Genomic DNA, 26,832 nt, shown 5'->3' on the forward strand with positions numbered 1-26,832 from the left:
AATAGGCTCTAGATTCGTGTACCTCGTTAGAGCTGCCTCAAATGCATTCCTTACAGCTGAGTGATATTCCATTGTATGTATGTACCACCGCTTCTTTATCCGTTCGGGATGATGTGCTTTCATTCTTTTTAAAATTTTTTTAATTAGAGTATAATTAGTTTATCATATTGTGATGGGTTTTGCCATACATCAACATGAATCTGCATTAGTCGATGATGTGTTTTTGGAAGTTCCTTTCTTTCAGATATTTTTGCTTTCATCCTGAAAGACTTCTTCTTAATTAGTGGCTCCATGACTTTCTGGTAAACTCTGAGCTCTCCAAGCCTCATTTCTTCCCAAGAAATGTGTGATGTAATTCCATAGTACAGTGGCTTCTTCTTGAGTCAGTGAGATAATTAAGCAATATGTCTGTTACATAAAAGGAAGTGTGTACATGTCAATTTATTATCCATGCGGGTTTGGTATCCATGTACAGATATATAATAGAAGGCTGAGTTCATAAATCTGAAGCTTTGAAGAAAGATCTAAAGACACAGACTTGAGAATGAGAATTTTTGGTAAGAGAGGAAGCAGGAAGAGGGGCTGATACTGTATGGCAACGATCTGAGAATAAGAAAAATAGCTGGTCGGTATAGAGTCCAATTTAAGGAGTCCATAAGGTATGCCCAGAAGGAATATTGAGATCGAGGTGGAAACCAGAAGTGAACAGAGCTAAGGACAAGAAGACAAGGGTTTGCAATTGTCAAGTCAGTGATGAGGTTTATGAAACAAGGGCTGAAAAGTGACCGCTGAATGCGCTACTTAGGACCTCATGGGTAACTTCATTGAGAATGGCTTCAGAAGCGTGGTGGAGTCCCAGGCTCTGTGTCTTATGCTGGGAATGAAGGTGGGGAAAACAAATGAAACACAGGGCAGAAGCCACTATTATTTTGATAAATTTGCCCGAGGAAGAGAAGAACCATTGAATAATCAAGAGAGAGGAAGCCTCTCTCCACTGCTCCCCCTCCTTGGCTTCTTCCTGGCTTTCTTCCAACAGTAGCTCCCCTTCATTTGCTAACGCAGCTGGAAGGCATGAAATGCCCGTGGAAATCTCCTTTGGGCCCGGCAGGGGCTTTTGCCCTCCTCTTCCCGTTAAGATGGATCCTCTCACCAGTTTGTGGGAAGCGGGTCCCACCTCCACCCCCTCGCTCAACCGGTGTCACCCCGTGCTCCTGAGAACTCCGACAATAAATCCCTCCTGTGGGGAAGGTTACGGTCAATCATGATCGGTAGTGTTGGCCAGTGGCGTCATCTGCGTCATCAGAAACTGTAATCACCTCATAGTCTTCAATCTTCTTTCAGAATCAGAAATCTTAGAAAAGAATATAAAGGAAAACCTGAAAAAGTAGAAGCATTGCAAGGTAAAGAGAACAACTCCTTGTTTTGATGTTTCTAATTTTAAATGTTTTTCACTTCTTGAAAATACAAATAGTCATAATGGAAAATTAGAGAATGAATATAGATAAAAGGAATGTTTTTTTTAAATTTCTACTATGAGGCATAATCACTAATACATATTTTTCTGTGTATGGATGAGACAGTTTAAGAAATGGGATTGTACTAAATATGCAAGTGTGTAATCTTTGACGCTAGCTTGGAGCATCACCAGATTTGTTGGTGTTAATATTTTCATAGGGCTTTTCATCATCTGTTTTGGGCTGTGCTTTGCTTTATTTTTGATTCTCTCACAATTTAACCCCACAATTTACATTTTCAGTGAGTCTCAACAATTCTGGGATGCTCATAGAACTCTTTGCTGCTTCCCAATGGAGTTAGATAATTACTCAAATGTTAAAACACTGTCAAGTCATAAGCATGCATGTATGAGGATGCCTGTGACGCGTGCTGGATCCCAGCAGCCCTCTCTGAGACCACGCCCACACTTGGGATATGGGTCAGAAGCTGACTGGTGCCAGGGAAGCTTGAGCACCCTGTCCTTACCGACCCCCTTGCCTGCTAAGATAGAGTAGACAGCATACGCCGCTGCTTTGTGTCTGTACCTGGCTCTGGGACCCTCAGTGAGACTGCTTCTTAGTAGAAATGGAGACTTGCCTTTGTCCAGGAAGTATTAATACATACTCTGCTTCCTCTGTTTTTATCCTCATATCTGTGGCTATGTTCTCTAATATTAATTGTATATATCCTTTGACATTCAAAGTATTTGTGGTAGGGAGGAAAGTGGGGATTTATATTTCCAGTCTTGATCTAATTTCTTCAGAGGAAGTGAGGCTTTGTCTTCATAAATAGACACAAGTAGATATATAATTGTAAAAAGTCATATTAAAATACAGTGGAATGAAGTGCGGAGGTACACTTTACTCTTTCAGTGTTGTTTTTTTTAAAGGCCCACTTCATTGGAGTATTATCCAAAGTCTAACTTTCAGATTTTATCCGGAAACAGGCATATGTCTTGACGTCTATGAAGGCCAGCTCACGGCGATTCTTGGCCACAGCGGAGCTGGCAAATCCTCACTGCTGAGCATCCTTGGCGGCTGGTCTGCTTGCACTGAAGGTGAGAAGAGAATTTTACAAACCAAGGTGGCTGCTGAACAGCTTCCTCAGTCTGGTTATGTGAAAGAAAAACGTTTCTCAGAAAGAGGCTTTTTGCAAAGTTGAGCCATTTAAAATGGGAAATATTTATTTCGTGTTTACATAAACTAAAATGCTTGTATCTCTTTTTCACTATTATTTGTCATTCCGTGTATATTTTGCATTGCTTTGGACAGTGGTATTTATGTCAAGAATAATCTGCATCTTTTCAATGTATTAATTACATAGCTATAAAATGGGAGTTTCTTCAGTGAATATCCTATATTATCACTCTGCATAGAGTTAATATCCTGGTGTTAAAGACTTACATTTTTTTATCCATAGGATCTGCCACTATTTACAACACCCAACTCTCTGAAATAATAAACATGGAAGAAATTAGAAATTACACTGGATTTTGTCCACAATTTAATATCTACTTCGATTTTCTTACTGTGAGAGAAAACCTCAGGCTATTTGCTAAAATAAAAGGGATTCCACCGAAAGAAGTGGAACAAGAGGTAGATGAACATATTAGAATTGATGACTTTGGAAATAATTTACTTAGTTTGCTCCTGATCATATTTTTGTTCAACTATTACTTTACTCTTTCATAAATAAAACGTAATCAATGGAGTTCTAGAATAAATTCCTTCTAACTATTAGCAAATTAAGACTGCTTCAGGTAAAATGTTTTCTATTAATGTAGTTTTTTTGATAGGTAAAAGGCATTATGATGGAATTAGACATGCACAATATTCAAGATGTCATCGCTAAAGAGTTAAGTGGTGGACAGAAGAGAAAACTCACATTTGGGATTGCCATTTTAGGAGATCCTCAGGTAAGAGATAAAAATATCTTTGAGTTGAATCTGGATTGAAGGATGTAAAATGATTGTTAAAGTCCAGACTGCACTTTAGTTGCCAAACGTGAGAGTAAATTTATAATAAAGGGCCACGCGAGCCTGTTAGGGATCCGATGAAGGACTCTGTTTGAACGCAGATGTCATACTGGGTTCTGTGTTGTTTTCGGAAGAGCCTCTCTCTAAACAGAAGGTGCTTTCGCGTGCTCTCCACTGCAGGTTTTGCTCCTGGACGAGCCAACTGCTGGACTGGATCCTTTCTCAAGGCACCTCGTGTGGAACTTCCTGAAGGAGCGGAAAACTAACCACACGATCCTTTTTAGTACGCAGTTCATGGACGAGGCTGACATCCTGGCTGGTGAGTCTTGGGTTCTTTATACTGACTCGGTATTCAAGGGCTGAATACGAGAGAGATTCTCTCTAACGTCTGTTGGAAAGAAGAGAGTCTCATTTGCCGTGCATCTGAGAAAGGGCATCTGAAAGTGGCACTTGGCGTCCAGGCATTCTGACCCCCGTGAGTTCTCAGACTCACGCTTTATGTATCCTCCTGTCTGTAACTTTCTGGGCTGTTTATATTAATCACAAGTGCATATTTTTAAAAATTTGAAATGCCAGTGTTACTTTTTATGTGTGTGTGTGCATGCTAAGTCGGTTCAGTCGTGTCCGACTCTTTGCAGCCCCATGAACTGTAGCCCGCCAGGCTCCTCTCTCCATGGGATTCTCCAGGCAAGAACACTGGAGTGGGTTGCCACGCCCTCCTCCAGGGGATTTCCCTGACCCAGGGATCAAATCCACATCTCCTGTACTGGCGGGCAGGTTCTTTACTACTCGCACCACCTGGGAAGCTGTATTGTGTATGCGTGTGTGTGTGTGTGTGTGTGTATACAAAAATATGTGGCTTCCCACTGAAGTGACTTAGCACATGCACATACAAAAATATATATTTTTTGTTGAGTAGAAAGGAATGTTTAGCTGGGAAAAACTCTATTTTAAATTTGCAGTCCTTTTTGCCCTTCTAGGGAGATCCTTTCTTTACTGAATGAGGTGTCAGGTGTGAAGTTTGGAGAATTAGAGAGACAGCAAACATTTTGCCTCGGAAATCTTGGCAGGTGGGGAGGACGGTTTCAGTGAGGCCAGAGATCATGTAGAGAAGGAATCTGGGGAAAATGAGGTCAGAAAGGGTCTCAGGGAAGGGAGAGAAATTTTTGCTGTTGATGTGCCTTGTAAGAGTATCCGAAGTTTCCCACATGAAATCAAGGTTGGATGCACTTTATCTCTTGTGTCAATTGTCTCCTGCCTCAAAACTGCTGTCACAAGCCATCTCGAAGCTCGGTGCCCTAAATCAATAGGCATTCACTTGGCCTGTGTGTTGCAGAGTTGGCAGTTCAGCTGGTGGTTGAATGGCCATTGGCTTTCGCTGTTGCCGCTTAGTCGTGCCCAACTGTTTGCGACCCCATGGCCTGCAGCATGCCCGGCTTCCATCCTCCGCTATCTCCTGGAGTTTGCTCATATTCATGTCCATTGAGTCAGTGATGCCATCCAACCATCTCATCCTCTGTCGTCCCCTTCTCCTTCTGCCCTCAATCTTTCCCAGCATCAGAGTCTTTTCCAATGGGTCGGCTCTTTGCATCAGGTGGCCAAAGTTTTGGAGTTTCATCTTCAGTATCAGTCCTTTTAATGAATATTTAGGGTGGATTTCCTTTGCGAGGGTGACTTAGGTAACTCAGCCCCCTGAAGGTGTATTACATCTTCTAGGAGGCATGGTCCTGCTCCCCCTGTAGGTGTATTACATCTTCTAGGAGGCATGGTCCTGCTCCCCCTGAAGGTGTATTACATCTTCTAGGAGGCATGGTCCTGCTCCCCCTGAAGGTGTATTACATCTTCTAGGAGGCATGGTCCTGCTCCCCCTGAAGGTGTATTACGTCTTCTAGGAGGCATGGTCCTGCTCCCCCTGAAGGTGTATTACGTCTTCTAGGAGGCATGGTCCTGCTCCCTCTGTAGGTGTATTACATCTTCTAGGAGGCATGGTCCAAGTAGGTTCTCATGGTGTTGACTGAGCCTTGAAAGTGCAAGACCCAATGCATCAGCCCATCTCAAGCCTCTGTGTGCCCAGGTCAGCACTGTCAGTCCCAGGGTAGAGACTGGTGTCAAGTAGCAGCATCTAGGAACTCTAGGTACCAAGGTTGCATTCATCCTGAAAAATCCAGCCAGTTTTGGTCTCCAGAAAGAATGTTCTATACAAGCAGTTTACAAAATTTACTCTTTCTCTCTTTCTACTCAGATAGGAAAGTGTTTCTGTCTAACGGGAAACTCAGATGCGCAGGGTCGTCTCTGTTCCTGAAGCGGAAATGGGGTATTGGATATCACTTAAGGTAACGTATTCTGGGTGTGATTGTTGTTGATAAGACTGTATCCACATGAGGGGTGACCATATTGTAATTCCATGTAATCTTTAGAACTGTAAGAAAAGTCAGCTTCATTTGGGGAGAGGATTGATTTACAATAGACACTACGAAATATCTTGTTAACATTTTCTTATTGGTTACACCTTGGTTTTAAGCATGAAAATTTCTAAAAATGTCTGTATCTTTCAATACAACATTTTTGGCAATATTTATATAGGAAAAATCTGCAGTTGTGTCCGCCTAAAAGCAGTCGATCATTTTTAATAAAATGGTTTGTCCTAAAAGTCTAAAATTGTATTCCAAATCCACTTCCTAGAATGTCAGAACCGGTTACTGATGTTAGCAGGGTATGCCTGTAATATATACAGACTGTTTAACCAAAAACTGTCTTTTAGTGAGCAGTCATATTGGAGAAGAACTTGAAGGACTCATGCCTCTTTTGAAAATTTAGTTTACACAGGAATGAAAGGTGTAATACGGAGAGAATCACATCCCTCATCACACAGCACATCTCAGATGCCACGTTAACAGCAGAAAGTGAAGAAAAACTTGTGTATACTTTGCCCCTGGAGAGAACAGACAAGTTTCCAGGTAACAGACTGTGTGACCACATAGAGTACAGCCCCTGGCCCACGATGATGCTGACTGCATTTTCTGCGGCTCTCCAAGTCCTGCTCTGAAGCTTCTACATGAAAGTATCCATAAGTACTCTCCCTCCCATTTCCAATGTAATGAAGTGTGTTACTTGGACATGGTTTTGATGAGAGAGCAACTAAGTTTCCCTGAATGTAGTCCACTGAGAAACTCAGGTTTGCTCTCTTCATCAACATTAAACGAAGCTTTGACATATATCTTTCCTGAATCAGCAGAAACCTTTCATTTCTGTTTGAGATACAGGCTCAATAAACATTTTTAAAACATTTACAAGCAGGTCTATAGTTTCTTGGTAATTATAATTTTAATTATGAATGTAAGATACTGATTATAAAAAAATTTGGAAAGTACAAAGAAGAAAATTCAGTTTATTCCATGCCGCCTGAATTTTTATTTTGAAGTTTTTTGAGTTTTTAAATAGACATACAGATATAAACACACACATGGCCATAGAAATGCAGGAGATTTTAAAGTTTATGAAACTATAATAGAGATGTAAAATAACAAAAATGATTTGAAGGACAAGAGAACACCTTATGGGAATGTTTTCTTGAATTGCTGGCATCTATAATGTGAAAATATTTTCAGATTTATCTATCCTGAGTAATTGTTAGCAATTAGTATTTTAGTGTACTCTTTACCAATAATAATTGCATTGTTTTGTTACTTTGCTTTTTAGATCTTTGCAGAGACCTTGAAAACTCTTCTGACCAGGGCATAATGAATTTTGGTGTTTCCATGACAACTCTAAATGAAGTATTCTTGAACCTAAAAGGCAGATCAGCAATTAATGGGCCAGGTATAAAAATGTGTGTCTAGCAGGAAATTAAGGAAAAAGAAAATGACCATGTGTTAATTTATATTTATAGATTTTTCTGTGGAATTCTAACTAGAAGGTGAATTAGGCATAAAGGGGGCCATCCACCTTTTAAGGTATCATAAATGTTTTATGGTAACGTCATCAGGCTTGGGGCCAGACCAGTCTCCTTGGGACACTGTGTGCCCCCCGTCGGGTCTAACCTCTTCCCTCTGCAGTGCCCACCACTATCCCTCAGTAGCTCTCTGCTAACGTCCTAAATCCAGGTTTGTCTCTTTCTTGCCATTCCCTGTAAGAATGTTCTCTTGCCTAGCTAACCAACTCATTCTATTTAACATATTCATGGCAGATAATTAAATAAGATGTTATCTTCTCTTACTTTATAGTAATACTAATTTGAAGAATTTAGAAGCCTACTATGTGCCAGACATAATGCTCAACTGCTGGATTCTGTTGGGTTTTTTTAAACCTGATTTTATTTTTACTATTTAAAAGTATTTATTTATCTATGGCTGCACGGGGTCTTTTTTGCTGTGTGTGGGCTTTGTCTAGTTGTGGCGAGAGGGGCCTGCTCTCCAGCTGTGGGGCACGGGCTTCTTCTTGGGGCAGCTTCTCTTGTTGCAAAGCATGGGCTTTGGGGCACACAGGCTTGATTGCCCCAAAGCCTGTGGGATCTTCTCAGATTGGGGATCAAACCCGTGTTCTCTGCATTCCAAGGCAGAGTCTTAATCACTGGCCCACCGGGGAAACCCAGGATTCTGTTGTTCTTAATCCCCATAAGTTATTTTATTTATATTATGACGTAGGTGAGAAAGTGAGATTTACACATTTGAGTGATTAGCCGCAGTCATACGGCTCACGTGTGGTGTGGGTGGGACTCAAACAGGGGATCTTCATGGACTTTCTCTTACTTAACACCACGGTGTCTTGAAAAAGTTACTGAATGTCAACCGTCGGTGATAAACTGATCCTCTGGAGGAGACGAAGGAAGGAGAAGAATTTTCAGGAAATTCGGCTGTAGACATTTATCATGGTGTTTTTGCGTAAGACACGCTCTGCACAGATCCCTCAGTGAAGAGCTTTCTCTACAGATACGAATGAAGTCATGCACTCTAGACGCCTAACCCATGCCCTCAAACTGACTCCCTCCCTCCCCGAAACTGCATCCATTACATTTGTTTGAAGGAAAGATTTGAATGTAAAAGTTGTAGCTATCAGCAGTCGATGTGTTAGAAGTGTTGCTTCAAATTGTCTAACATCATTTCTCAAAGTTTCTAAAGAGAAAATGTAAGTAAAGTAACCTCTTGTAATAGTCTATCACATGGTTACAGATCCCGGTGTCGGGGGCCTGGCGGAAATCGACGTGACCCGAGACCCTGGAGCGGAGTCTGAAGCCCAGCAGGCTCTTGGTTCCCTTCCGGAAGTGAAACAGGCCGCCAGCTCTGCAGCTCTGTGGAGACGCCAAGTCTGTGCGGTGGCGAGACTCCGCTTCTTAAAGCTGAGGAATGAGAGGAAGATTTTCCTGTCCTTGTGAGTATCGCACTTTTTAAGAAATTTTTTTGTTTTGTTATTTTAAAAATATTTACTCACTTATTCTCATCTGCGTGCAGTCCTGGCTGCAGGGCGCGGTCTCTCCCTGGGGCGTGCTGGCGTCTCTCCAGCTGCAGTGCTCAGGCTTAGTTGCTCCAAGGCACGTGGGATCTTAGTTCCCCGACCCGGGATTGAACCCGTGTCCTCTGCATTGGAAGGTTGGTTCTTAATCACTGGACCACCAGAGAAGTCCTTATCAGACTCTTCAAGTCTTTAGTCCATATATGCATGCTGCTGCTGCTGCTAAGTCGCTTCAGTCTTGTCCAACTCTGTGCGACCCCAAAGACGACAGCCCACCAGGCTCCCCCGTCCCTGGGATTCTCCAGGCAAGATCACTGGAGTGGGTTGCCATTTCCTTCTCCAATGCATGAAAGTGAAAAGTGAAAAGTGAAATTGAAGTCGCTCAGTCGTGCCCGACTCTTAGCGACCCCATGGACTACAGCCCACCAGGCTCCTTTATCCATGGGATTTTCCAGGCAAAAGTACTGGAGTGGGGTGCCGTTGCCTTCTACCCATATATGCATAAAAGGTCCCAATGTCAAGAAAATACGTCTACTGATTTCTTCATTCATGTAATAGGTTTGTTTTGAGTGTCTGCAGTAATTAAACACCACTGAAAAGGCCTTGAGACGGACGATCTTGTCAGGGAGAAAAGCACCAATCAAGTAACTACCCAATAACCATGCTGTTTTTTCAGTACACCACAAACCTTTACTGAAGCCTGTAAACTGTTCTACATACCTTGATTGAGATCTGTACCCTTCTGTTAGTGTTTACCTTCTGATTGGGGGAAAAGGTAAAAAATGATAAATATAAAAACTAAATACATTATATAGTAGCTTATACAAAGTAGAGTAGACCAAGAAGCTGGGGAGGGAGCTAGGGTTCATTCTCGACAGGTGGGTCAGTGTTGGTCTCATTGAAATGCTCACCTTTGAGCCAAGACTAGAGAACGGGAAAGGATTAGCAGACAAGTGGTGGAGGATGATGGCTCAGAACTGAAAGCCTCTGTTTTATTTGGCAAAAGGGAAGTCCTTCAGGTTTTACGAAGAGAAAGCCTGAAAGTAGATAACGCTTGTGAGGTGCTTGACCACAGAGGGAATTTCTACTGTTCTTTCTATGATCAGTAGCTGAAGGGAGACTGCAGTCAGAAGGAAATTTCATTATTTCTTTATGAAGACAGAGAGAACATGCTTTAGTGATGATGGGAATGAGCCAGTAGCAGGGACGTCACGGAGGATGAAGGAAAGATGAACTCAGTGTGGGAGGTCCCAGGAGTGGGGTGGAGCAGGTCCCGAGGAGCACTGAGGCCCGGCCTGCGATGCGAGCAGAGGCATCGCCTGTGATACCAGAGGGGTGGAATGGGACCTCGGGCGCGTCCTTGGATCTGTCTTCTTTGTCGTTGATAAGACCGGAGGGGAATCCTCTCTGGTGGACTTCGTTGTTCTTTCTCTAGAAGCCGTGAGGCTGACAGAGTCTGAGGTCTGATAGGGAGGAGATTACTGAAAAGAGTGGACGCACATACTTGCTAGTGAAACAGAAAGACGGCTTGGAAGTGTTTTACTTACGGTTGTTGGAGTGAGTTCTAGGATCTGAAGCTGGCGTATTCAGTGCTGCATGTAGGTTCATCAAAGTTAAGATACATGTCAAATAACAGCGGACAGAAGGTCAAGCGTCACTTGAAATCGTGCTCGTGGTGCACTTGGAGCCACAGCGTGAAGCACGGCTCCTTGCCGTCCAGAACTCTCGAGACAGGCCCTCTGAGTCCATCACACTTTTCTATATCGGATAAATCTTTATTATGTTGAATTGGTCCATAGTGGTTTTCAGGTCTACTGTTAATATAGCCTACTTTGCTGTCTATTCTGTTCATTTTTGAGACTTTTAATGCTGAAACCCCAGCTAAAAATCTTAATTTATCTAGTTAAAAAGTAACTGTAATGTATAGTGGAGCTATATGTCACGTTGTATTTTCCAAATCTCCTGTAAATGTGTTGTCATACTTTTATAATATAAAAAATAAAAATGAAAGAAGAATGAAGCAACAAGAGTAAAGAGATATTTTAAAAGCACCCCCTAGGTAGGCTGTCTGAGGTCCCGCAGACTCTTCCACGCGTCCTGGTCAGCCAGCACGCCCGCGGAGGAACCCTCCGGACCTCACCTCCTCCTCTGGTCCTCCGTCCCCCTCGGACGCCTGGCAACGTGATACAATCACGCTAAAATGTGGGCCCACTTTCAGATTAATCCCACTCTGGGTTTCATTTTGTGTAACTACATGGCATGTCTGCGTGTTGGATTTCCATAGGTTGGCCTTTAAAGAGCGTGTCTGTGACTTAATCAGAGGGAACGTGTTTTAGACTCACGGTTTCATTTTCTCTGACTTAGGTTAGTGGTGTTCGGAATTGCCTTAATCCCCACTGTCTGCGAGAAGATCGTGTATTCAGTGTATTTTCATGATCATCGCTGGGAGTTTTCACCCGGAATGTACTTCCGTTCTCTGGAACAGCTCCCTCAACCTCCTCTGACCAACCTGTTGATCATCAACAATACAGGTGAGCGACAGGCCTTCAGTGTAGCCTCAGTGAGCTTTTTTTTGGCTATGCCATGCAGCTTGTGGGGTCTTAGTTCCCTGGCTAGGGATTGAACCCACACCTTCAGCAGTGAGAGCGTGGAGTCCAAACCACTGGACCACCAAGAAGGCTGTAGTCTTCAGTTTTCACTATCAAAGAACTTTGAGGAGGGCAAAGTTGAGAGGCAGACAAACCTGTCTTGACAACAACATGAGGGGCGGAAGCAGGGCCTGTCTAGCCTGCCTCATCTTCACGTTGAGGAAACTGAAGGACTTGTTTTCGAATCAAGAGAAATAATGGAAGAATGGAGAATATCAAGCTTGCTTGATTCTGTGCCGGTCTCGTGACTCGGTCACCAGGGCTGTAAGCATCGTGCTGGGGTACCCTGGTCCCCACGTCTGGGTCCTGAGGGGGGATTTTGTGTGTATTTTGTAATTACAGACATTGCAGAGTTCTGGAAAGTCTGTAACATTCACTAATAAAAAGTTTTATTTCCGTGAGAATCACAGATTTCTCAGGAAATAACTAAGAATTGCAAGAGAAGTGAACACTTTCTGGAGAGGGTCGAGAGCGTGGGCTGGAGTCTTAGGTCCCAGCATCAGAGAGCGCTTCCTGAGCTGGGAGCGTGACGGGGGCTCTACCGGGGCAGGCGCACCATTCCTTCACAGAAGACGAAACCGTTATCCTAAAGCCTTGACACTGACCTTCCTGCTCTCGTGCTGCCTTCTTCGCGGGCTTCTTCAGGATCCAGTATTGAAGATGCTGTGCAGTCCCTGAAGCATCAGAATCTAGTTCTGGAGGTAGATGATGCTAGAAATAGAAACGGCTCAGACGACCCTTCCTACAACGGAGCCATCATCGTGTCTGGTGGCCACAGGGTACGTTTGCCTCCATGGACTTTTTTAAAAAGATTGTCAAACCAAATTTTATTTTTAAATAGATTTTAAGTGGGAAGGAAAAAAGATCTGCTTCTGTTTACCACTAAGTACCTTTGTCTAAAAGACATACACATTCAACAATTCAAATTATAATTCCAAGGGAAAGAATATATCTGAATCTTTTTTTTTTTTTTTTTTGCCTCCATGGACTTTTATCATGCATGGCTTTTTGCCACATCCAAATACTTGTAAATCATAGAAAACAGCTCAATTATTCTATAATCAATACAACTTGAACACGGCTTTGCTGCTTTTAGAAGAAGGTATGAAATTTTAATCCTCTACAGGGCACAGTTTCCACCTTCTTTACTTCTTAATAGGATCATTTTTAATTAATAAATTTTATTATTATTATTAATAAAGTTGTTTAAAATTACTTTATTCATTATAAAAGCAAAGTGTCTTTTGAGGACACTATGGATGAGCCTGGAGGGCGTTATGGTAGGTGAAATAAACCAAACAGAAAAAGACAAATGCTGCATATGGTACGACCTAGAAGTGGAATCTTAAAAAAAAAAAAAGACCGTCAAGCTCATAGAACAGAGAGTAGAAAGTGGCGGCTAGGGGCAGGTGGGGGAGTAGGACGGCGTTGGTAAAAGGGCAGAGGCTTTTAGCTATAGGATAAATAAGATCTGAGCTTTAATGTGAGTTTGTGACTGTAGCTGGTAACAGTGTATGGTGTGATTAAAATTTGCTAAGGGAAGAATTTAAATGTTTTATACAAGTATGAGATACTTTCCTGGTGGCTCAGACGGTAAAGCGTCTGCCTACAATGCGGGAGACCCGAATTCAATCCCTGGGTCGGGAAGATCTCCTGGAGAAGGGAATGGCAACCCACTCCAGTATTCTTGCCCTCCCAACAAAAAGAAATACACACACACACACACACACACACACATATACATGTGCGGTATGGATGTGTTAGTTAACTTGATGGGAGGAATCCTTTCACAGTTATATGGGTATCAAGTTGCCATGATGTACACATTATTTATTTATCGGCAGAACTGCGTGGCTTAAGGCATCTTAGTTCCCCGACTAGGGATTGAACCCGGGCCACAGCGAGGAGAGCACCAAGTTTTAACCACTAGACCACCAGGGAATTCTCACTGCGATGCACACTTCAAGTGTTTTAAATAACTTCAGTTTTATTTGCCAATTATACCTCAATAAGGCTTCCTTGATAGCTCAGCTGGTAAAGAATCTGCCTGCCATGCGGGAGACCTGGGTTCGATTCCTGAGTTGGGAAGATCCCCTGGAGAAGGGAATGGCCACCCTCTCTCAGGCCTGGAGAATTCCATGGACCGTATAGTCCCTGGGGTCACAAAGAGTCGGACACAAGTGAGCGACGTTCACTATACCTCCATAAGGCAGAAAAAAGCAATACTGTTTAATAGATTAATTCAAACGTTACTGGAGTATGTCGCATAGAAGGTAAAATGCTCTTCACAATTCCATTCGTTTTTCTGTATTATATTCATATTAATGCATTTAGTAATTATCTTCTACACTCTTTCCTTTATAAAAACACAACTCACTATATCTAGAATGATCTCATGTTCAGAAACATATTTTCTAAATTGAAATCGTATTAGACAAGTCCTACGACTTTCCTTGTCACATAGAATCTAGATCTTTGACATCTTTCCATGTTCGTGAATGTCCATTTATTTCACGTATAGAATAAGTCACTTGAATTACAAAAATAAGGCAGTCTTGTACCAATTCCAGTAGGGAGAAGTGTCAAGGAAAAGCTAATTGTCTCCCTATCCTAATTCCACCCCGACAGTTTACAGACTCTGCAATAAGGAGATTTACTCTAAGAATTTAGAGCGTATATTTGCGTTCCTTTTTTTTTTTTTTAAAGGATTACAGATTTTCAGTTGCATGCAATACCAAGAGGATGAACTGTTTTCCTGTTCTCATTGGGATTGTTAGCAATGCCCTGCTTGGAATCTTTAATGTCACAGAGCTTATTAAGACGGAGAGAAGCACGTTTCCACCCGTAAGTAGAGGGGTAACTTCTGTGAGAGGCAGTTCAGCTGCCTAGGGCTTCCTCAGCTGAGGAAGGGGCAGGGGCGCCAGAGCCTGTACCTGAGCATGCAGCCTGCTCCCTGCGAGCCCTCCTGCTTCCTGGGCCTCTCCTCTAAGAGCGGGACATCCTCACACCTCCTGTGAAGCTGTGAGGGTCAGGTGAATTTATTAGGCATCTGCCACAGAGCCTGGCATGTACCGTCTTCATTCCTTCTGCAAGTGTTTCTTGAGTGTCTGCCAGGACCGGCTGCTTCTAGATGCTGGAGATACAGCGTACACGGCACAGGAAAAAAAAAATCCATCTTAGGAGGGAGTTACATTTTGCAAGGGGAGAGTAAGCATTCGATACATGCTTGCCATTATTCTGAAAGATAAAGAGTTTTTCAGCTCACTTAATATTTAGCAGAGACATTACTTTGCCAACAAAGGTCCGTCTAGTCAAGGCCATGGTTTTTCCTGTGGTCATGTATGGGTGTGAGAGTTGGACTGTGAAGAAGGCTGAGCACTGAAGAATTGATGCTTTTGAACTGTGGTGTTGGAGAAGACTCTTGAGAGTCCCTTGGACTGCAAGGAGATCCAACCAGTCCATCCTAAAGGAGATCAGTCCTGGGTGTTCATTGGAAGGACTGATGCTGAAGCTGAAACTCCAGTACTTTGGCCACCTCATGGAAGAGCTGACTCATTGGAAAAGACTCTGATGCTGTGAGGGGTTGGGGGCAGGAGGAGAAGGGGATGGCAGAGGATGAGAAGGCTGGATGGCATCACCAACTCGATGGACGTGAGTTTGAGTGAACTCCGGGAGTTGGTGATGGACAGGGAGGCCTGGCATGCTGCGATTCATGGGGTTGCAGAGTCGGACACGACTGAGCAACTGAAGTGAACTGAATGTTTAGCTTCATTACCATTTTTAAAATGTTTATGGGAAAATGTAAATGTATAATAGAATTCTAGTAAGTCGAATGTTCCCTATTGTTTTCGACCCTTTAAGTGGCTCTGTTTCTCCATTCATTTGCCACACTTAATACGCTATCATGCTCTATCACAGGCCCCACTCTTGCAGTCTAAAATTGTGTCTGGTTAGAAATTACAGCCAGCTCCCTAAGACATAGAACCTGAAAGGGCCAAGATCCTAAAGGACATGGAGACGTCTAAAATGACAGAGAACTGTTAAAGAGTCATATTAGTAATTTGGGCTTTCTTTGGTTCATAGTCTGGAATAGCTTTTTATACTTCTTAGGTACCCAGTACATAGTTTCTGAAATTAATGAATGAACAGATTTTCTTGGAAAACCTAGAACACCCAGAGAAGCCTCCAACCCAAATTCTTAATCTTATGTCAGATTTCCCTGGGGAATTTACTGAGCATTTCATAGTTGCTGATTAAAGCAAGTGTGGAATGTGTGGTCCAACCCTGAAATTACGATTCTTTTTACAATTTCAGTGTTCTCTCTGTCGCTTTATATATTACAGTGTCCTTTGGGGTCTTGGTTGTTTTGTCTTTTGTATCTTGTGGAGTGCAGTGCAACTTTTGATCACACATGATTTTAATAACCACTTCTCAGCCTCCAAATGTTTCCTAACAGAAGTGTTTGATTATGGTAGATCTGGAGCTGGTGGTAAAGAACCTTCCTGCCAGTGCAGGAGACATAAGAGACACAGGTTCGATTCCTGCCTCGGGAAGATCCCCTGGAGGAGGAAATGACAACCCACTCCAGTATTCTCGCCTGGAGAATCCCATGGACAGATGAGCCTGGAGGGCTACAGCCCATGGGGTCGTATAAGAGCCAGACATGACTGAAATGACTTAGTCTTCACGCACCAGATCCAAATATGCAAAAGAAACTGTTGTCTGTCTTCTTAACACAGGCGTATAAAATTCAGATTTTAAATTTCTTTTCAAATCGTGCAGTTCCTGGGAATGGAACCTGCCTTTAAGGGTAACAAACATGTTTGCTCTTTGTTTGCTTCTTAAATCAGGTATATCCTTCCATTTGGACATTTTCACCTTTTCCCTAAATGTATTTGATCCTTGTGTTTGATTGTGTGATCGGTAACAAGCGCAGTAGCTTACGAATGTGTTTGGAACTTGCAGGATAACCCAAGATGGGGAATGGGCCTTTTGGATTTTCTTTTGTTGCTCGTCGTAAACTGCCTTTCTCCTTACATTGGAATGAGCAGCGTCAGTGATTACAAAGTAAGAAGCTGGGTGAGGGGAGGGGGCGCATGGAGGGTGGGCAGAGGAGGAGAGACGATTCTCTCTGACTTCAGTAAGCTGGAATTTTATTGTCTTAGACGAGAAAATGTTTACACATGAATTGTATTACTCCAATCTAAGTATGCATTTTATTAAATGGTTCATCGTGATGTCAAAGAGGTGAGAAAGTTCATGACTGACCACAGTAAAGTAACCTTGGTTTTAAAGGGACTCACCCTAGGGACTTTGCTGGTGGCCCAGTGGCTAAGACTCTGCACTCCCAATATAGGGGGCCCAGGTTCAATCCCTGATCAGGGAACTGGATCCCACATGTTGGAGCTAAGAGCTCGCATGCTGCAACCAAGACCCAGCACAGCCAAATACATACATATTTTTAACAAGGGAATCGCTTCACATCAACTTCAGAGGTGAAAATGCACTACTTTTGACTTGTGTAGTTAATCTACAATTCTAAAGGGAATTGTTTAGTGTGAAATATAAGATATGCCACATTTCCTAATTTTTGACTCCATTCTTGTAAAGGGGGCACAGGTCAGACGCTTCCTGCAGGGCCAGTGGTGACCCCATCCTCTCGCCCCAGCAGGATGGCAGGGATTTTGGAAAATGCTCTTTCTGGCCACGTGCCATCTGTGCTCAGTCGTGCCTATTTGCGACCCCATGGACTGTGGTCTGCCGTGGTCCTCGGTCCTTGGGGTTTCCCAGGCAAGCACAGTGGAGTGGACTGTCCTTTCCTCCTCCAGGGGATCTTCCCCACCCAGGGCCCAAACCTGTATCTCTGGCATTGGCAGGTGGATTCTTTACTGCTAGCCCCAGCTGGGAGACATGCTATTTTCTCTGGGATAGTGTGAGTGTCTTAGTTGTCCTGTGGCCTGCCTTCTAAACCCAGGCTAGCAAATTCCTGAAGGCAGATTTGCTATATAAAAGAACATGGACTTTTCACCAAAAAAAGTAGCTGCTGCAGCATACTACTTCTAAAATTTTACTAAAAATTAACATTTTCACAGAAACAAAATACCTCTTCTACCCACGATCTCGGCCTCACCCGTATCCCTTCTGTTTCTTCACTAGCAAAAAGCCCAATCTCAGTTACGGATCTCAGGCCTCTGTCCTTCAGCATACTGGTGTGGACAGGCCCTGGTGGACATCCCATTTTATTTCGGAATTCTTGTTTCGATACATTTAATGTACTACATATTTTTGGAATCCACAATTGTACTACAATTCATGTTTGCTCTGGTAAGTGGTCATTTTCCCCCAAACTCCCCAAATATAATAATAGAATCAAAACAAAAAAATTCGTTTTCGTTAACACTTTGTCCTTAACAAAAGGCATGTGCAAGAAAATTGCCTTTGACAGCTTTGGGATCTGGGATCCGATCCTCTGCCTGCCCCTCACCCTGTCCGTGACCCCGTCTCTAACCTTGCTGTTAATCTTGTGTGGTCAGGTGGTTTGCGTGGCCGGCTGTGCGGCGTGTCTCATACTCCTCACGTACGTGATTTCATTCCTCTTTCCCAGCGGAAGGAAAAATAACGGCTTTTGGTCCCTCAGCTTTTTTCTCGTAAGTATCTGAAAATGCACACACATACGTATTTATATGAAGTTTTCCTGAAGTTCCTTTTCTAAAACTGGAGAGTTAGGCATAAATACTTAGGAGGAAGTGGAACTACTTCTTTCGCACTTTGGCCCTGCTCATGGTTTAAGGTTTCAGTTCATTTTCTTCTTTTTTTCCCTTTTTTTCTGTTCTCAAAAGTCTCTTTGGCACTTCTGTTTCTTTGGAAAGAGATGAAACAGCTATAGAAATCCTGACGTGTCCTAGCTGAAAGGCTAGATCACTGGGGTCAATTCCCTCATTTGATAGAGTGGGAGAAACTTTAAAGGATTAGACCTGAGCCTGAGCCTCTCAACTCAGGGAGGTTTCCTCCTTCCTTTATTAATAATAAAAAAAAAAATTGTGCTAGGTGGCCAAATTGACTAATAACATAAGCAAACAAGTAAACAGAGGAAAGTTTTATTAAGAAATAAAATTATTAGCCACGTCAGGCATATTCTGCTCTGCCTCCTCCCCCAGGCCTTGCTGGCATCTTGAGCAGGTCAGCACTCCTTTCTGACCGTTGTGGATATTAACACAGTCTTGTTTCCTTCCTTAAGATTTGCTTTAAGTACTAAAAAAGGCCAGTCGAGTCCAAAACGCAACTTTTAACCTTACAAACAATGAAACTTTCCTTCTCCAGCTGCATTTCAGGCATGCCCTTAGTTTGAGGACCTTGGTGAGAAAAGGAAAGACGTTCTATCCTTTCTCTCTTTCTCGTGGACTCGCCTTCCTCCTGTCTGTTTTGGGGACGAGGTGGAGGGATTGGGTCAGGAGACCAAGGTCTTGCTTCTCTAAGGCCGTGAGACCTACGCTGGTGGTCACTGTGGGTGGTATCCAAAGACTGGGCTTACTGTGGGCAGAAATGTCCAAACGCAACCAGTTCGAGAATTCATTGCAACAGTAGACATCCTAAAGGTGATTGAGTTGCTTCTAAGCTTCTAAGTCTCATCCCTGTATACCTGTGATCCTGAGCCGGTTTTATTGGTAAGTCTCATCCCTGCATACCTGTGATCCTGAGCCGGTTTTATTGGTAAGTCTCATCCCTGTATACCTGTGATCCTGAGCCGGTTTTATTGGTAAGTCTCGTCCCTGTATACCTGTGATCCTGAGCCGGTTTTATTGGTGGCTGTGATATTGGTGGTTAAATGTCATAGCACGGTAATACGTCCTTAACTGTTGGAATTGCTCTTGATCTAATTTTTTTCCTCATGCATTCCAATGGAAAGGTAGATTTGTCGGTTTTACCCTCGAATTAATGTTGCTGTATATGTTTTGAGACTATTTTATTGGGTATGTTTAAGTCTGGAAACTTTATGTGGTGATCCTGTTTATTCTAACAGTGGCTTTATGACCAAAAACCATTCGACTGTGTCTAAATTATCTTTAATCTTTGGCTAATTTTTAAAACCTCAGTTTTGCTTTTCAGAACTCAGCTTCTGTTTCAAATTTCCTGAACTGTTCCTCACAGCCTTTGGTTACTAGTTTGTGTTTTTTTAAAATTTCACATGTGATTTATGTCTACATTTAATTGACATATTTGTATTTGTTGTTTGATAATTCTAGTAGCTAAAGTCTTCAGATAGTTTTAATCTGTATTTTTTCCCCTTCTCGACTCACTCTTAATGGGCTGTCGCCTTGTATGTTTGTTTGTTTTTTTTTTTAATCAAGAGTTCATATTTGGTTGACCTTTAAGCATGGAATCCTAGGACTTCCCTGGTGACTCAGATGGTAAAGATCCGCTTGCAGTGCAGGAGATGTGGGTTCAGTCCCCGGGTCAGGAAGATCCCCTGGAGAAGGGCATGGCTACCCACCCTTCAGTGTACTTGCCTGGGAAGTGCCGTGGACAGATTGTACCTATTGCTGCTTGTTGGAAGGAACAGTTAATGGGAGGATTATTTTAATTTTTCTAATGGGTTAGAAGTGATGGATGAGCTAATTTGTACAGTAAGATAAAAAGAAAGGGGGCTTTCCAGTGATTAAGAATTTGCCTTGCAATGCAGAGGACGTGAGTTCATCCCTGGTCCAGGAACTAACATCCCACAAGCCACAGAGCAGCTCAGCCTGTGCAGCTCAGCTAGAGTCCCTCAGCCCCGACCAAGACCCGATGCAGCCAAATAAATGATTCTTTAAAAAAAAAAGGTAAAAGAAAGGGATGGAGAGGAGGAAGTAGGGTGGTGAAGGGTAAGTTCTTTTCCTGCACTCTTAGATTAGAGAGCTTGGCTGCAGGTCTCCACGAGACAGAAGATGCACCGACACACATCTCACTAAAGCACCGCTTCTCATAACCGTGACGGTGTGGCCAGGGAACCTTTCGGGAAGTTCTGATTAAGGTCCTAAAATACGCTGATGAACCCTCAGATTATTTCCATTTATATTGCTTTTTCTATGAGAAAATATTTCTTGTGCTTATAGAGAGAACACTTTAAAGAGTTTTTTTTTAATTCTATAATCAGTTTCATATACTTAAAATCTTGGTATCTGACACATTATAGGTTGACTCATTGACTGGATGCGTGGACAGCTGACTCATGCAATATCTCCTTAATTTTTTTTAAACTTTTGTTGTTGTTCAACTGCTCAGTTGTGTCTGACACTTTGTGACTCCATGGACTGTAACACACCAGTCTTGCCTGCCCTTCACTAGGTCCTGGAGTTTCTTCAAACTCACGTCCATTGAGTCAATGATGCCATCCGACCATCTCATCCTCTGTCGCCCCCTTCTCCTCCTGACCTCAGTCTTTCCCAGAATCAGGGTCTTTTCCAATGAGTCATCTCTTTGCATCAGGCAGCCAAAGTATTGGAGCTTCAGCTTCAGTGTCAGTCCTTCCAGTGCATATTCAGGGTTGATCTCCTTCAGAATGGACTGGTTGGATCTCCTTGCAGTCCAAGGGACTCTCAAGACTCTTCGCCAACTCCACAATTTGAAAGCATCAATTCTTTGGCGCTCAGCCTTCTTTATGGTCCCACCGTCACATCTGTATATGACTACTAGAAAAACCATAACTTTGACTATACGTACCTTTGTTGACACAGTGATGTCTCTGCTTTTTAATATGCTGTCTAGGTGTGTCATAATTTTCTTCTAAGGAGCAGGCACCCTTTAATTTCATGGCCACAGTCACCATCCACGGTGGTTTTGGAGCTCAAGAAAATGAAGTCTGTCACTGTTTGAATTTTTTCCCCATCTATTTGCCATGAAGTGATGGGACCAGGTGCCGTGGTCTTAGTTTTTTAAATGTTGAGTTTTAAGCCAGCTTTTTCACTGTCCTCTTTCACCTTTGCAACCAGTGCAAGTTTGATGCATGAAGCAGGGCCCCCACACCAGTGCTCTGGGACAACCCAGAGGGATAGTGTGGGGAGGGAGGGGGAATCGGGATTCAGGATGAGGGGGACACATGTATACCTTTGGCCGATTCCTGTTGATGTATGGCAGGAACTATCACAAGATCATAAAGTAATTATCCTCCTATTAAATAAATTTTAAAAAGAAGAGGTTCTTTAGTTACTCTTAACATTCTGACATTAGAGTGGTGTCATCTGCATATCTGAGGTTATTGATATTTCTCCTGGCAATTTTGATTCCAGCTTGTGCTTCATCCAGCCCAGCATTTCGCATGATGTACTCTGCATAGAAGTTAAATAAGCAGGGTGACAACTTATAGCCTTGATGTACTCCTTTACATTTGGAACCAGTTCATTGTTCCATATCCAGTTCTAACTGTTGCTTCTTGGCCTGAATACAGGCTTGTCAGGAGGCAAGTGAGGTGATCTGGTATTCCCATCTCTCTAAAAATTTTCCATAGTTTGCTGTGATCCACACAGTCTAACGATTTAGTGTAGTCAGTGTAACAGAAATAGATGTTTTTCTGAAATTCTCTTCCTTTTTCTATGATCCAACAGATGTTGGCAATTTGATCTCTGGTCCCTACCTTTTCTAAATTCAGCTTGTACATCTGGAAGCTCTCAGTTCATGTACTGTTGAAGCCTAGCTTGAAGTATTTTGAGCATTACCTTGCTTATCATGTGAAATGAGTGCAGTTGTGAGATAGTTTGAATTCTTTGGCATTGCCCTTCTTTGGGATTGGAATGAAAACTGACCTTTTCTAGTCCTGTGGCCACTGCTGAGTTTCCCAAATTTGCTGGAATATTGAGTGCAGCACTTAGCAGCAGCTTCTTTTAGGATTTGAAATAGCTTAGCTGGAATTCCATCACATCCACTAGCTTTTTTCGTGGGACTGGTTCCTAAGGCCCACTTGACTTCGTACTCCAGCATGTCTGGCTCTAGCTGAGTGATCACACCACTGTGGTTATCCAGGTCATTAAGACCTTTTTTGTATAGTTCTGTGTATTCTTGCCACCTCTTCTTAATATCTTCTGCTTCTGTTAGGTCCACAGCATTTCTATCCTTTATTGTACCCATCTTTGCATGAAATGTTCCCTTGGTATCTCTAATTTTTAAAAAATATTTATTTATTTGGCCATGTCAAGTCTTCAGTTCAGTTCAGTTCAGTCGTGTCCAACTCTTGCGACCCCATGAATCACAGCACGCCAGGCCTCCCTGTCCATCACCAACTCCTGGAGTTTTCTCAAACCCATGTCCATCAAGCTGGTGATGCCATCCAGCCATCTCATCCTCTGTCATCCCCTTCTCATCCTGCCCTCAATCTTTCCCAGCGTCATGGTCTTTTGCAATGAGTCAGCTCTTTGCATCAGGTGGCCAAAGTATTGGAGTTTCAGCTTCAGCATCAGTCCTTCCAATGAACACCCAGGACTGATCTTCTTTAGGATGGATTGGTTGGATCTCCTTGCAGTCCAAGGGACTCTCAAGAGTCTTCTCCAACACCACAGTTCAAAAGCATCAATTCTTCGGCACTCAGCTTTCTTTATAGTCCAACTCTCACATCCATACATGACCACTGGAAAAACCATAGCCTTCACTAGACGGACCTTTGTTGGCAAAGTAATGTCTCTGCTTTTCAATATGCTGTCTAGGTTGGTCATGACTTTCCTTCCAAGGACTAAGCGTCTTTTAATTTCATGGCTGCAATCACCATCTGCAGTGATTTTGAAGCCCCCAAAAATAAAGTCAGCCACTGTTTCCACTGTTTCCCCATCTATTTGCCATGAAGTGATGGGACCAGATGCCATGATCTTCGTTTTCTGAATGTTGAGCTTTAAGCCGACTTTTTCACTCTCCTCTTTCACTTTCATCAAGAGGCTCTTTAGTTCTTCTTCACTGTCTGCCACAAGGGTGGTGTCATCTGCATATTTGAGGTTCTTGATATTTCTCCCAGCAATCTTGATTCCAGCTTGTGCTTCTTCCAGCCCAGCGTTTCTCATGATGTACTCTGCATATAAGTTAAATAAGCAGGGTGAATATACAGCCTTGACGTACTCCTTTTCCTATTTGGAATCAGTCTGTTGTTCCATGTCCAGTTCTAACTATTGCTTCCTGACCTGCATACAGGTTTCTCAAGAGGCAGGTCAGGTGGTCTGGGATTCCCATCTCTTGAAGAATTTTCCACAGTGGCATATGGTATCTTCAGTCTTCTTGCAGCATGCAGAATCTTACGTTGCAATTTGTGGAATCTAGTTCCTGGGCCAGGGATTGAACCTGGACCCCCTGCAGTGGGAGCAGAGTCTTAACACCTCCAGGGAAGCCCCCAATCTCTTCTTATAAAAGTATGGAGGGTAAGAATTTAGGCTCTGGAGTCAGACAGCCCAGGTTTGGATTCTAAGTTGGCACTAAATAGCTGTAAGATATTGGGCGAAGTTACTTCAGGTTTTTGAGGTTTAGTTCTCTGAACTCAGAGAATGTATATATAAAGCAGTAGCACTTTACAGGGTTAGGACTGAGTCTCTCTAAGAGCATTCGCTATCACAGTGCTGGTAAATTGCTCATCAGAGTACTTGGTAAATAGTAGATGCTAAGAGAAGTTTCTATTCCCTTCTTTATTCTCTTGTTATTCCTAAAACTATGGTACTACATATACCATTCGACAAGAAGTTAATTGTGTGCTAGTGCTGAAAGCATATAAGGATTGATGTTCATAAAGCAAAATAATGTTATAGTCCCTTTTTTAAATGGTTGTCGCATGTCCATACCGGATAGTGCAGCAGCTTTTAGATGTTTATGTCAGACTTTAACTGTAATCATGTGTCTCAGTTGTAATGACACTTTGATGCTTCTTAAAGAGGCGGTCTTCTCGATGTTGTACGTAAGGTGAAAATTGAAAATAGGAGTATCTATAAGATCACTTATAGAAAACATCTTACATTAAATATGACTGAGCAAATTATGTCTGTGGATTTTTTCCCTTTAGATCTCACTATTTATGCTCATCCTCCTGGGACTAACTCATTCTGAAAATATTATAATTATATGTATAATTTTAATACCTTCGTGCACTTCAGTTTTTTTTCTTGTCCAAATGATAGAGGTAAGCAGTTTTACTTACTTTATTTTTACCTTGACCATGTAGCTCATTAATTAAATCTTTTCTGATAGGGGAGCAGGTACATTTAATAAAATTTTAGAAATTATTCAATTGTTGGTAAATTCTGAAAAGAAGACATGAAAATTGTATGAAGCTAAAAGTTTCAAATACCCAGAACCCATTATTCACACCCGGAAGGAAGCAGGTAAATCCATTAAGAAATGCAACAGGAAACCCAACTGTGGTTTATGAATTCCAAGAGGGGATTGTAACTGATTATGTTTTTCCCACTGTTACAGAACTCTCTCTTCTCACCATGAAGTGGAAGTTTCCCATTTCAATTTTGATAAATATCTGAAATTATTTTTGTGCTTAGCTCCACCTTTCCCTGTAACAGAGGACTGCAGGGAAGATGTGATATCTTATGCTCTTTGTACCACTAAAAGTCAGTAGATTGCTTTGGGGGTGAGTGGTTGGTGAAGGAAGGGAAGCAAGATACTGTTAGGAACTTCTGGGAGGATCCAAGTTCCGCTGAGAATTCTGGGGACGTGACAGCAGATCCCAACCACTTCACATTTGTGTGTTCAGTCACTTCCACTAAAAAGAAACTGTGAATCCCCACTGCACAGAACTGGGGCTTCCCAGGTTGTGCTAGAGGTAAAGGCCTTGCCTGCCAATGCAGGAGACATAAGAGATGCGGGTTTGATCCCTGGGTCAGGAAGGTCCCCTGCAGGAGGGCATGGCAATCCACTCCGGTATTCTTGCCTGGAAAATCCCATGGACAGAGGAGCCTGGCGGGCTACAGTCTATGGGGGTCACACAGAGTCGGAGACAAGTGAAGTGACTTAGCACATTTGCACTCACGCTCTGCACAGAGTCCGAATACAGAAAGTATTGGAGATTATAACCAAGGAAGGGTGTCACCTCCCGACAGATTTTAGTGTCATAGAACAAGTCTTGTCCCAATTCACAGAGCATTCCCTCATGTCCTGTGAAACAGCAAGTCATGTGATACAGGTGTATTTAGCATAAGAACGTTATATTCGTGATGCAGAGAAATTTCATACAGCCCTTGCTTTTCTTCAACAGTTGTCCTCTATGTATCACAGAAGGTCCGAGAGTCAGGACTCTGAGAAGAGTGCAGCTGGTAAAATGATTCTACCAATCTTCATAGTAAGAAAATATTTCTATCTGAATATATACTACATAGGATTTATAGCCACATGATGCACTTGCTCTTATTCAAAGAATGGCAAATTGAAATGCTCGCCCAAATACCTGCTCTTACTGTTTCTACGGGCTTCCCCGGGTGGCTCACTGGTAAAGAATCTGCCTGCCAATGCAGCAGACAGCCCACTCCGGTATTCTTGCCTGGGAAATCCCATGGACAGACAGAGGAGCCTGGCGGGCTACAGTCCGTGGGGGTGCAAAGAGTCGGACACGACTGAGTGACGACCACTACCATCACCACCGCTGTGTTCTATAATCAAATGGAATGGTAGTAGAACCTAAAGGTATTTTTCTGTATAGAGTGTATGCTTAGTCATTCGGTCATGTCTGACTCTTTCGGACCCGGTGGACTGTAGCTCACCAGGCTCCTCTGTCCATGGGATTTTTAAGGCAAGAACAGTATGGTATATACCAGAAATTCTAAAGTCTAGATTGCTGTTATTACTGCTATTACTATACATTGCTGATATATGTATCCAAAGACAATTCGAGGGGGTTTATAAGAAATACCAAAGGTGGTGTGTGCCTAAAAATCATTTCAATACGGATTAAAACAGAAGATGATTTGAATAATGAAGAATAAAGAGAGCAAAGTAAGTGGAATTTTCTACTGGGAAAAGATACTGAAGCGAAACGTAAATATTATTTCCGTGCATCATAGTAAATGAGGAGTAAGGGGGAAAGAGTGGACCACAGGCTTCTTGTTTTCTCTTCTTGGCAGAAAAGGAGTTTAACGAGCGAGAACATTTTCTAAATGTTTAGAAATTCATAAACGTGTAAAATGTATGCATTGCACATGGGTGTTTGTATACTGAATGTTTGTTCCTCTTGTTTCACCCATGTACACGGAGACGCATCACACATGGCGGTTTTCTGCTGGCCGTGAATAAATGCCAAAGTTGCACAGTTATCTAACCTCC

General features: G+C 42.6%; 1 protein-coding gene across 3 annotated transcripts in view; it reads left to right on the top strand.

Moving 5' to 3' along the window:
* Nucleotides 1-26,832, top strand: part of ABCA10 (ATP binding cassette subfamily A member 10) — a 54,505-nt gene that overhangs the window by 16,480 nt on the left and 11,193 nt on the right. For 2 of the 3 annotated variants that reach the window (XM_027519139.1, XM_027519138.1), the window contains exons 11-27: nucleotides 1,342-1,400; nucleotides 2,441-2,551; nucleotides 2,914-3,089; nucleotides 3,290-3,409; nucleotides 3,650-3,788; nucleotides 5,712-5,802; nucleotides 6,287-6,426; nucleotides 7,169-7,288; nucleotides 8,638-8,836; nucleotides 11,282-11,448; nucleotides 12,211-12,344; nucleotides 14,272-14,409; nucleotides 16,531-16,632; nucleotides 17,722-17,889; nucleotides 18,099-18,212; nucleotides 24,569-24,685; nucleotides 25,772-25,855. In XM_027519139.1, the coding sequence (XP_027374940.1) occupies nucleotides 1,342-1,400; nucleotides 2,441-2,551; nucleotides 2,914-3,089; nucleotides 3,290-3,409; nucleotides 3,650-3,788; nucleotides 5,712-5,802; nucleotides 6,287-6,426; nucleotides 7,169-7,288; nucleotides 8,638-8,836; nucleotides 11,282-11,448; nucleotides 12,211-12,344; nucleotides 14,272-14,409; nucleotides 16,531-16,632; nucleotides 17,722-17,889; nucleotides 18,099-18,212; nucleotides 24,569-24,685; nucleotides 25,772-25,855 (2,179 nt within the window). The remainder of the gene's footprint in view (nucleotides 1-1,341; nucleotides 1,401-2,440; nucleotides 2,552-2,913; nucleotides 3,090-3,289; nucleotides 3,410-3,649; nucleotides 3,789-5,711; nucleotides 5,803-6,286; nucleotides 6,427-7,168; nucleotides 7,289-8,637; nucleotides 8,837-11,281; nucleotides 11,449-12,210; nucleotides 12,345-14,271; nucleotides 14,410-16,530; nucleotides 16,633-17,721; nucleotides 17,890-18,098; nucleotides 18,213-24,568; nucleotides 24,686-25,771; nucleotides 25,856-26,832) is intronic. The other variant, XM_027519140.1, reaches the window with a different exon arrangement.

This window comes from Bos indicus x Bos taurus, chromosome 19, assembly GCF_003369695.1.
Source record: "Bos indicus x Bos taurus breed Angus x Brahman F1 hybrid chromosome 19, Bos_hybrid_MaternalHap_v2.0, whole genome shotgun sequence".
Classification (NCBI taxonomy): Eukaryota; Metazoa; Chordata; class Mammalia; order Artiodactyla; family Bovidae; genus Bos; species Bos indicus x Bos taurus.